Raw genomic sequence first — 12,166 nt, 5'->3', positions numbered from 1 at the left:
AGTGCTTGGCACATTACCCCTCGTTCCCTAAATAAGACATTCTTTAAGAACCGCCCTCCCCCAATTTTATCCAAGATTCCACAAACCTTTCCAGCCAGGAAGCAGACAGCCCGAAAGAACAGCCAGGTCTCCTCACCGCGGCGTCCCAGCCCTGCTCCAAGGCTAACCGCCCCTTGCTCCTCCCCCCACTTCCCGGTCCTCCTTCTCAGGCTCTAGGTGGCGGCAAGGTCTCTAGTGAGACCAGCACTCAAGTGCGCCAGCGAGCTGGTGGCGGAATACCTGCGGTAGGACGGAGCCCAAGTCGGGGTGGGGCGCGCAAGGCGCGGGGCGGGCCGGGCTGGGCTCCCGGAGGCGGGCACGGAGCTGCTGGCTCGGCCGCCTCAGACGCGGCAGCTGGGGTAGCCGGCGCCGGCGAGTGTGGCTCTCCCCAGTGCGGACGCCCCTGCCCCTATCCGGCGGGAAGCCGAGGCTGCGGTCCCGGCGGGGGCGCCCCGGGGCCAGGGCCGGGCCCGCGCGCAGGTGGCCGTCCCGGTGCCGCGCCATGGTGGACGTGCTGGGCGGCCGGCGCCTGGTGACCCGCGACGGCGCGGCGGTGGAGGCCGAGGCGGCGCTGCAGAACAAGGTGGTGGCGTTGTTCTTCGCGGCGGGCCGGTGCGCGCCGAGCCGCGACTTCACGCCGCTGCTCTGCGACTTCTACACGGAGCTGGTGGACGAGGCGCAGCCGCCCGCGCCCTTCGAGGTGGTCTTCGTGTCGGCCGACTGCAGCGAGGAGGAGATGCTGGGCTTCATGCGCGAGCTGCACGGCGCCTGGCTGGCGCTGCCGTTCCACGACCCGCTCCGGCTGTGAGTGTCCCCGCCCCTCGCGTCTGCGGCGCGTCGAGGTCCCGACCACCCACCTCCCCTCGGGTCCCGTCTCCTGGGGATCTTTCAAGACCTGGGAGGACCTACTGGTTCGAACACTATAGCCGGCCTCAGCACCCCCAGCAGGGCTTGGTGATCGCTGCCCCAGCGCAGTTCCTGACTCCGAAGGTCTGGGGTTGCCAGAATTTCCATTTCTAACCAGCTCCGGGAAAGGAGGTGCTGCCGTCCGCGGACCGCACTCGGAGGAGCGCCGCAGGAGGCCGGTGTGCACTGCCCGCTCCCCATGTGGCCGGCTTCCACCTCCGTTTTGGTGTCTCGGGGTGAGGGGTGGGCGGTGTGAGAGGTACATCGAAAAGACAGAAGCAGCCTTGATGAGAATTGTGGCAGGTGGTTGATAAGGTAGGTTGACTGTAATGTGGCAGTGGTGGTGGGTGGGTGGGTGTGGCGGGCGCAGAGCTAGAAGAACTCAGGTGCTGGGCCACATTTGTGGATTCGTTTTTTTTGGCAGTTTTGGAGAAACCCAAAACTGTAAGGCACTCAGAATTTCCAGCAAGGGATTAACTTAAACTGTTTGGAGTAAGGCGAAGAAAGAAGGGCGGGGGGGGGGGGGTGGTGGCGGGGGCGGGGAGAAGGAGATGTGGTTGTCCTCAGGAAATGTGTACCAAGAAAGTATGTCAGGATTGTTTTTGGAAAAAATGTTTGTGCAGACTGTTCTAAGGAAGCGTGTGGTATGTGGCATAGACTAGCTGATACAGAGGAGTTATCTGTCCCTTTCGCAGACTATGTATAAACCCTTCTAGGCCCAGCCTCTGCAGAGCACTTTGTATTTTTTTTACTCAATGTCACCCAACTATAGCTGTCCTATTCTGAGTAAAACTCTTGCTTTTTTTCAGTACAGAATAAGGTTTTGTTTGTGCTTATGATAGCAGTGATTGGAATTTTAAAATTATAAAGGCCATTGCTGCTTTTAGAAGGAGCCCTGGTGGTGCAGTGGTTAAGAGCTACAGGTGGTAACCAAAAAGTCGGCAGTTTGAATCCACCAGTCGCACCTTGGAAAGCCTATGGGGCAGTTCTACTCTGTCCTATAGGGTCCTATGAGCCAGAATCCACTCAATGACAATGGGTTTGGTTTGCTGTTAAAAATGTAGAAAGAACCAGCCTCCTGGTCTCATGCAGGGCAGATGTTAGAGGAGACAGAAACCCCAGTCTCTGAAGGATCTTGAGCTGGGCTTTGCTTTAAAAAAGATGATGCTGTTGCAGGACCCACACCTTTTTATTGAGTACAACCAGAATGCTCCTTAGAAGCAACGATGGCGAGACTGCGTCTTACTTTGGACATGTTGTCAGGAGGGATCAGTCCCTGGAGAAGGACATCATGCTTGGCAGAGTACAGTGTCAGTGGAAAAGAGGAAGACCCTCAGTGAGGTGGATTGACGCAGTGTCTGCGACAATGAGCTCAGGCATAACAATGGCTGTAAGGATGGCGCAGGACAGGGCAGTGTTTCGTTCTTTTGTGCATAGGGTCGCCATGAGTCGGAACCGACTCGACGGCACCTAACAACAACAACAACAGGGGTTGCCATTAGTCGGAACCAACTCGACGGCACTTAACAACAACAGCAACAACAAACAACAACAAGGGTTTCTGAATGAATGAACCGGAGGTCGATCTGGGGGCAGCTCCACCTGACTGTAATCATGGGCTTCAGAGGGGAGGCTGGCAGGATTGGGAGGGACTTCAGGGAGGGATTTGCAGCCTCAGCAGAGGGGGAGTACGGCACAGGCACAGCCTGTGAGGCCCACTGGCTTCCTCTGTGAAGTGTGAGGTCAGACATACTAGGTTTAAACAGCACTTTATAAAGTGACCCCTGTACGTTTGTCTCCTCCGATCTTCACGTCACCCCATGAAGGTCAGATACCATTATCCCAGGCATCCTATTAATAGATGTTCGATGGGAATTTCTGTCCTCTGAGGATTTTTACTCAGTTCTGGCATTACCCTCAAATTAAAAAAAAAAAACAAGCGAAAAACAGTTGCTGTTGAGTTGATTCCAACTTATAGTGACTCCATGTGTGTCAGAGCAGAACCGTGCTCCGTAGGGTTTCCGTGACTGAGTGCTTAGATCACTGGGCCTTTTTCTGAGGCACCTCTGGGTGAACTCAAACCTCCAACCTTCGATTAGCATCTGAGCATGTTAATCGTTGCACCACCCAGGGACTCCTCAAAATGAATTATCATAAAATGACATTCCTTCTGGAAAATTAAAATGGAAGCCTAACTTTGGGAAAGTGATTGTTGGTGGTTCAGTGGTGGAGTGCCTTCCGTGTGGGAAACAGCTCTGTTCCCAGCCAGTCTCCCCATGTGCAGCCACCACCTGTCAGAGGAGGCTTGCGTGTTGCTGTGATGGTGAACACGTTTCAGTGGGGCTTCCAGACAAAGACAGGCGAGGAAGAAAGGCCTGGTGATCCGCTTCTGAAAAGTAGCAGTGAAAACCCTGTGAATTACAGCGGTCCGATCTGCAGCTGGTCAGGTGGGTGGTGCAGGACAGGGCAGCATTTCTTTCCATTGTGCATGGGATTGCCCTGAGTCAGCAACAACAGGAAATTTGCAAAATTCCATAAGCGAGTAGTTAACTGGAAGAAGTCAGTACTCACCCAAACACATGCTTTTCAGTGATGTATGAGGTCGAGGCGGGAAGCTGCTCAGTCTTCCCTCTGGAATGAGCCTGCTTCCTGGAGGCCTCCCAGCCCTTTAGGAGAATGGCACGAACAAACAAACAAACTTGTTGCTGTCAAGTTGATTCCAGCTCATAGTGACCCTGTAGGGACAGGGTATAACGGTTCCATAGGGTTTCCAAGGCTGTCGTCTCTACAGAAGCAGACTGCCACGTCTTTCTCCTGTGGAGCGGCTGGTGAATTTGAACTGCTGATCTTTCTGTTAGCAGCCTAGTGCTTAGCCACTGCACCACCAGGGGTCTTTTGGAGGGTGGCAGTTGGTTGTTAATAAACCAGGACTGTGAAATTCTGTCCCATAGGGTCGCTATGAGTCGGAATCGACTCGACGGCAGTGGGTTTTTTTTTTTTTTTTTTTAATCTAAACCCATTACCATTGAATCGATTTCGACTCATAGCGATCCTATTGAGCAGAGTAGAACTGCCCTATAGAATTTCCAAGGAGTGCCTGGTAGATTTGAACTGCTCACCCTTTGGTTAGCAGCTGTAGCTCTTAACCACTATGGCACCATGGTTTATGAGGGCATTATTTACTTTTCAAAAGGGTTCACTGTAGAATCAACTCAAACAGTACTTTTTAAAATACAGTCTGATTTGCTACCACTCAAGTTATACACAACTTTTGAAAGAACACATTTACTTTTGAAAGTGAGTCGGCCACAGTGTTGGTAATTGGGTGCGGAGCTCAGGCCCTGTTGCAGACCCCAGCTTTGTAATTTCCCCGTGGCTTGACTGTGACGAGAGGCAAATTATTTTATTACCGAAAATAACGATAGCACCGAACTGTTAAACGAATGTTTGCAGTGCAGGCTGGTTATGGAGCATCTGTGACCCCATTTTACAGATGTGCCCAGGAGGTGCAGAGTCCAGTTCTCTGCTCCAAAGCTCCTCTCTCTGGCCCACTTCCTCTCCGAGAGCAGGGTGAGCGTCAGGTGATACAAGGCCTCAGCACGCATGTCTCTCTCAGGGCTTTGTGCTGCTCCCTGTGCTTCCTCTGATTATCTGGTTGTAACCTCTGAGCTACCCGCTGACAGCTGGAGGCAGCTAAGCAGCTCAGGGCCTTCACCTGGGGTGGCGGGAAGCGGCCCACGGTCGGGTTTTCTTTCCTTGAACTTAGTTAGCTCTTTGTTCTTCCCCCGTTTTTCCAGACTGAAGTTTGTAAATCCTATCGCTGCCATTTGCAAAGTAGGAAACGGGGCATTCTGTGGAAATTTTTGGAGCTTTGCCTTAAATTCTGGTTATCCCCGGCTGGATTTTTGGAATCAGATCATAAGCAAAATGAAAATAGCCACCACCAGGAATAATTAAAAACTGTGTGGGGCTTCCAGGTGGTATTTTCTCAAGTTTTCAGTGTGTGCAAAACATAATACGTTGTGCTTAGTGCTGTGGAAAGATGGGCCCAGGACAGTGAGGCCAGCTTGGGAGCTCCCCTTGTGTAGTGCCCCAAGAAGCTGCCCACTGGGGACTGCCTGAGTCGAGGGAGGAGGAGAAGAGGCCTCCACGGAAATCACTCTGCCCTCGCAGCATTAACGTAGGGGTGACTGGAGTGGTGACCCCAGCACATGTGCCAGCACGAAGGAAAATATGCCTGGAACCTCTCACATGGGTCCTCAGAGTTGTATAGATTTGAGTTTTCTAGCACGTTCCACAGACAAAACACAATGGCAGTGCCATCCTTCAGCCTAGAGAGGCAAATGTTTACTGCCTGTTCCTAAATGGTGTGTGAGCCCTAGGCTGGGACATTAGCCCACAGGAGCTTCTAGGTTTACCAGCGTGAATTCCTGCCATATGCTGCCTTTCACATAAGACACGACCAACAGTGATTTTGAAAATGAGCGATTGCCCGTTAATACTTGCATAGTCTCCTCTGGAGCAAGGCCTCCCCAGGGAGAACATGTGCTGGGCTTCCCTCAACTCCCTTCCCTCGCTCTCACCGCTGCCTCCCCAGGCCTGGCCAGGTGCTGGCACAGAGATCTCCAGGCTGACAAATTTGGATTTGGTAGAAAACTGGCAAGGCTTGATTTCTTGGATAGAGAATGGCTCAATTAGAGCCACCGACTCCATCGTAGAGTCAGTACTTGTGCCATACCCATTGCCATAGAGTCAAAAGGAGTCTTGGATCTATCCCTCCATCCAGCCTCCCTGGGGCTCCACCCCTTATCTGTTTCCAGGGCTCTCCCAATTCTCCTCCTCCCCTCAGGCACTGATTCTGTTTCCCTCGGATTCTTGCCCATCTTTTCCCCTCATTGCTGCTTCCCTCGTTTAGGCCTAGGCGGCTAGAATATTCTAAATGGTCTCCTGGACCTTGGTGTGCCCATCTAATCTACGTTCCCTCTCCTGGCTTATCTTTGACAACCACAGATCAGGTCCTATTACTCCTTACTCACTCAAGCTCTTCAGTCATCTCCTGTTCCGACAGGCTGAGTCCTGCCCCGACCTAGTCCGTTAGCAGTGGGCCCACACTCACCTCCTACCCCGTCTCCTGTCCCACCCACACCCTTTCCCACCCTGTCTTCTGGCTAGGTTGGACAACCTGATGTTTCAGAATATTTTATCTTCATACCTCCACAGGTTTAACAAATGCTGTAGCCCCCCCGCCCCGAAAAAACACCAACCCTCGACAGGTCTCCCCTTCTCTATCTGAAGATTCCTCTGCCCCCCAATACCCATGTGGACACTAAAAGACGCTGGGAGCATTTCTGATTCTGGCTCATATCTAGCCCCTTCATGGTTCCTATCTAGGCCTCACTGCCACTGGTTGATAGCCCTCAAAGTTGCAAGCCAGACATTGCTCAGTGCTTGGCACTACAGCAAGTGAGCAAAATAAAGTGTTTTGGAAAGATTTGCTTGGTAATAGTCTGCTGGATGGATGAGATGGGAAAAGCCTGGAGTCAGAGGTTGCCATGGCAACCAGAAGCACAGTTATGCCAGGGACAGAGAGGAGGCTGCCTTCTATGAAGGAAAGAAGCTAGTTTTGCAACACCACCAAGAACAAGGGGAAACTGGGGGCTCATATTGTCTCAGAATGGTTAAAATCCTCTTGAGTTATCACGAGTTTATCGTGCCTGACAACACTCTCCTTTTTAAAGGACTTTCTATTCTCTCTGGACACAATTTATCGACCCAGAGGGTAATGACTTCATAGGCAGGCGGTAGTTCTTTGCCCCTCCCGTGTGGCTCCAAGGTTACATTTCCCACCAGGCCATGGGCACCAGGGTAGGGATTCGAGTTCTGGCACTGGTGACTCTGAAGATAAGCTGGAGAAACGATTTCATGCCTCCTCTGCTCAAACCCCAGCTTGCTTCACATCCCTCTGGTTGGTCATAGCTTGAATTAACATTGCAAGTGAGTAAAACAACAACAGCAACTCAAAGAGGTGTAAACCATAAAGGTTATTGGCTTGTCTGAAGCATCCAGTAGTCAGGAGCTGGCCTTGAGGGAGGCTGGAGGACACCAAGGATGCAGTTCTGAGGCTCTACCTTCTGCCATGTCTGCGTCGTAAGCAGGCTGCGCCCAGTGGCCGCCTGGCACATCCACAGTCTCTCCTCAGGGTGGCAGAATGACTGCTGTGTCTTGGACTGCCGTCCTCACACCCCATCTTTCCCAGCACCCAGGCCAGTGCTCCACAGAGTGTCACCAGCTCTGAGTCAGCTAGTTACCCATTCCTGTACTAGTCAGTGCAGCCAAGGGGCAAGGGATAGGCCGGAACTGGGGGTGGGTTGTCCTACCCAATAAGAACAGCCAGCGTTCGTTGAGCACTTACTATGTGCCAGCCCCCATCCTTAGCTAAACTATACGTATGTTAATCATTTAATACTAACAACAACCCCAGAAATAATAATCCCATTATTCCCCATGGTGCAGATGGGAGATCCGAGGTACATGGAGGTAAACTAGCTTGTCAAGGCCACACCAAACAACAGAGGAGGTTTGGTTTCTGAGGGTCGGGAGGTGGGTGCTGAGCAGCAAGCCACAGGCCTCTCCTGCCCACCCCACTCCTGCCCACCCCAGAAGCTGCCGGGGGCTCTGTCTTCAGCTTTCCTCACCACCTGCTCCCTCTTCCCTCCTCTGGTGTCAGTGGAGGGGCTGCAGGAAACCGCAGGGGTACTCCAGCAAGTTAGGCAAACTTGAGTGCATCTTGATCCGTCTAGGGACTTGTTAAAATCCCATCACTGGCCCCACTCCAGAGCTTCTGATTCAGGGTCGGGGTGGGAAGAATCTGCATTTCTGATGAGCTCCCAGGTGATGCTGCTGGCCGGGAGATCCCACGGTGAGGACGCAGCTCTAGACAGTGCTGCTCCAAGGCTGGTCCATGGAACTCCTCAGGGACGCAGTTTCTCAGGCCCCACACACACTTGCTGAGCCAGAGACTGGAGGTGGGCTCCAGAGCCTGTGTTTGAACAAGCCTCCAGGTGATGCTGATCTTGTCATACTGGCCCAAACTCCCCAGTGATTCCTTGTGGCCTGCCTGGGATGACAAAGCCTCGATTGATCTGACCCTTGTTGGACCATCTGCTATCTTTTCTGAAACATGTGGGTGCTTTCATCACCCATCCCACTGCCCAAAATAAAGTCAATGCAATAATCCAAATTTGCCAGACTGTCAGACAAAGCTTTTAAATTAGGCTGTTGGCCATTTCACTGCAGACTGTGCAAGGACCTGTTGGGGTGTCCCTCTTTTCTTTACATCTTTGTCTTAGGCCTCTCAAAGTTCAAGTTTCAGGCATTGTGTGAGATCTTTAAAACAACAGAGAAGGACGTCCCCTCCTCCCCCGGCACACCGCCTTAGTTCCTAGACCTGGGGCGGACTGTGTCCAGTGGTTTGTGTGCGCGAACTTCAGATGCTGCCCATGGCTAGAGCGGTTATGCTGTGTTTGTGAAAGGATCGGTGTGTCCATTAAACCTGCAGTTTTACAGGGATTTGCATCTACTCTGTTTCTGTGTTTTTGGTTTGTCAGTTCCTCAAGTTTCAGCAGAGGAACTGTTTTATGTCTGTGACTAGTCCCCTGTTTTACAATAGATGGAAGTTTTGCTACCCTAGTGTGTGTATCTTTTTCTTCCCCCTCTCCTTGTTCTTCCTTATGGAAGTAGTTGGACCTGGCATGGAATGGCTTCCAGTGCAGCTGGAGTGGAGGCTGTGTACACTCCTCACTGGGAACTGGCCTTTCCTTGGAGCTGTTGTGTGTCCCCGGGAGGGCAGCAGCCCTCATGCACCTACATCCCTTAGAAAAATAAAACAAACCAAACCCATTGCCATTGAGTTGTCTCTATCTCATAGCAACCCTATAGGACAGAGCAGAACTGCCCCATAGGGTTTCCAAGGAGCGACTGGTGGATTTGAACTGCCAGTGCTGAGCTCTTAACCACTTTGCCACCAGGGCTCCTAAAACCAAATCTTTCTGGCCAATTCTGACTCATAGTGACCCTGTAAGACAGAGTATTTGGAGTCCCCGGGTGTCACAAATGGTTAAGTGCTAACTACTATCCAAAAGGTTGGCAGTTCAAACCTGCCCTGAGGTGCCTTCAATGAAAGGCCTGGTGATCTGCTTCTGAAAAACCAACCCTTGAAGATCTTATGGAGCTCAGTTCGACTCCACGGCAACTGGAACTGGAAGCGTATATTTGGCCAGATCTGCTTGATTCCTGATGTTACTGTGTTTGTCTTTCCTTCTTGATCAATGTTAGTAGAAATTTTTAAAAATAACATTTGGAGGTGAAGTTCACACAACATAAAATGAACCGTATTAGAGGGGACAGCTCAGTGGCACTGGTACACCCACGATGTTGCGTAGCCGCCACACCACCCAGTTTTGGTAGAGATTTGTTCCTCACGGTCTTTCCTAAGAACCAGATTTGGTTTTATTGCTCACCCTATATTGATTTTTGTTGGGTCATTTCCTTTTTCAGCAATTTCTGTTCTCAGTTTTATTTTGCCTTCTTTCTATAGTCCTTGTGTATACACCATAATTACTTTTCTATCTTCTTGTATTAATTCATTAACTCCTTTATAGACAGTCCTTCCTAAGTGTATTTAATTGTATCCTCAGCTTGGAATTTGTAGTGTATCCCATGTTGTTTAATTTTAAATGGTTTGTAATCTGCATTGGTTTTTCATACGTAACATGAGTTAGTTTTTAAACTTGTTCTTAACTATTTTTATTGGTTTCATAATTATATTATGGTCTGATTAAGTGTTCTGTGTCATACTGTTCCTTTGAAATTTATTGACTCTCTTTGTGACCAAGAACAGGGTTGGTTTTTGAAACTGTTCCATAGATTTTTTAAAACATTTGCTTTTGTTGTTGTTGAGAATATACACAGCAGAACATAATCCAGCTCAACCATTTTTATGCGTACAAGTCAGTGACACTGATTACATTCTTCAAGTTGTGCAACCACTCTCACCCTCCTTCTCTGAGTTGTTCCTCCGCCATTAACATTAACTCACTGCCCCCCAAGTTTTCTGTCTAATCTTTGCAGTTGCTGTTGTCAATTGTTTCACAGATTTTTGAAAACAATGTCTGTTTCTGTCTTTGTTGAGCTTAGGGTATTATGGATTTTTTTCCTGCTTGAGTTAAGCTTTGTATTTGATCTGGGTGCCAGAAAGCAGCAGGAAGACCTTAGTAGAAGTACCATGAGGAGATTTCGGTAATAGAAGCATCTCAGATGCCTTTTTCCTTCACTCAGGTTCAGAGTCCTGAGAGCAGCAGATAAAGGAAATCAGATTACCGTCCATGTAATGCCTTCGCAGCCTGGCTGTCGTAAACGGGAGAGGGAATTTTCACTCAGCTGTCCTGTCTTGAGGGAAGTAATCTCTGTGAAGGTTACAGAGAGAATTGCACAAAGAAAAAGGCAAATGAACCTTTTCCTAAATGAATACAAGTAAATTTGTAAAAGAAAAAAAAGCTACTCATGGGGTTACAGATGACAGCAAATGTAATTACAAACGTTTCCTCTGTAATAATGTGAACAAGGCTCTGGGTTTCTTTATTAACTCATGGAATTCTAGCTTTTACCGTTGTGTGAGCCTGAAACATTTTAACCTCTTGAAATGTAGAAAAGGACATAAATTATTGTGTCTACTTGTGGGTTGAGAACTGCACTGCTCAGTATGGTAGTCACTAGTCACATGTGGCTACTTAAATTAAAATTAACCGAAATTAAAAATTGCATTCCTCAGTCTGCCTAGTCACACTCGAGTGCTCAGTAGCCGTATGTGGCTGTGGCTGCTGTGTTGGTGAGCACAGTTCTCTTGGACAGCCCTGGCTTAGAAACCACGTAGCAACAAGAAGCAAGGAGACACAAAAGGGATCCACTAGCAACTTAGCGGAGTACCTGGGTGGTGCAAATGGTTAACATGCTTGGCTGCTATCTGAAAGGTTGGTGGTTCCATGCACAGGTGCCTCTGAAGAAAGGCCTGGTGATCTATTTCCAAAAAAATCAGCCGTTGAAAACCCTGTGGAGCCCAGTTCTCCTCTGACACACATGGGATTGCCATGAGTCGGAGTCAGCCTGACAGCAGCTGGTGGTGGTAGCAACACAGGAGGGAGAGCTGGCAGCAGGCTGTGTCCTACAGGCTCTGCCGTGCTTCCGTTGTGAGCTGGTTGTGTCGCCAGGACAAGTGAGGGTCCCTTCTGTTGGTACGTGTGTGGTGTTGGCCCACCCGTGTCTGAAGTGTTAACTAACCCTTTGGTGTGCTGTCTCTCCCCCAGTGAACTGAAGAAGAGGTACGACGTCACAGCCATCCCCAAGCTTGTGGTCGTGAAGCAAAGTGGAGAGGTCATCACAGACAAAGGGCGGAAGCAGATCCGGGAGCGAGGGCTCTCCTGCTTCCGAAACTGGGTCGAGGCGGCTGACATCTTTCAGAATTTCTCTGGTTAACTCGGGCAGAGTCTCAGAGGACCAGGGCGGGCACTCCTGCAGTCAAGCACACGCAGGGAACGAGAAGATTGTGCTTCGTTTCCTTTCTCTGTTGGTATTGTTGAATTTCAGAGGATAAGTACATAACTGTGGCAGAAAGTAAACAGTGCTCAGGACAACACCTTCCCCACTGTGGTTGTGCAGCATAGCATCCTTAGCCTAGCATTTTCCATTTGTGTGAAAGGAGAGACCCTTGTCTGTTCATGCTGAGCTATTGAAAGTCTATGCAAAATATTTATTTGTACAAGTTTTTTTCAGGTAAAATAATGTATAGATACATATTTCTGGTAAATTTATTTTAATGATATACTTTCACAGCTATATTTATTAATAAAGTTTGTAGAGTCTATATGCTTTAATAAACAAACCTGTTTGTACCTTGTGCAGCCCTGATTTCCTTCTTAGCCTAAACTGAGTGCCAGTAGGAGGAAAACGGATCACTAGATAAATACCATGGTTAAACAGCTTTTTAAATTTTTTATTTCTCAATAGTGGTAGTTTTTAATTATGTGTTTTCTTGTCTTCTCTTCACTTTCATTCCTCATACTTATTTTTAGTAGCATCCTAAGATTCTAGAAAGAAATGAAATTTTCAAGGCTATGTATCCATGTCTTCAAGATCAAATCTAAAAGTTCCTAAAAGATGATAATTG

General features: G+C 49.3%; 1 protein-coding gene across 1 annotated transcript; it reads left to right on the top strand.

Moving 5' to 3' along the window:
* The first annotated feature begins 380 nt into the window (after nucleotides 1-380).
* NXNL2 (nucleoredoxin like 2) lies at nucleotides 381-11,825 on the top strand. Its single transcript, XM_049895591.1, has 2 exons — nucleotides 381-843; nucleotides 11,307-11,825. The coding sequence occupies exons 1-2, from the start codon at nucleotides 542-544 to the stop codon at nucleotides 11,473-11,475; spliced, it is 471 nt and encodes a 156-aa protein (XP_049751548.1). The 5' UTR covers nucleotides 381-541; the 3' UTR covers nucleotides 11,476-11,825.
* Nucleotides 11,826-12,166: the final 341 nt, after the last annotated feature.

The sequence above is a fragment of the Elephas maximus genome, chromosome 9 (assembly GCF_024166365.1).
Source record: "Elephas maximus indicus isolate mEleMax1 chromosome 9, mEleMax1 primary haplotype, whole genome shotgun sequence".
Taxonomy (NCBI): Eukaryota; Metazoa; Chordata; class Mammalia; order Proboscidea; family Elephantidae; genus Elephas; species Elephas maximus.
The sequence above is the reverse complement of the archived record's forward strand: the minus strand, read 5'-3'. Positions and strand labels throughout refer to the sequence as shown.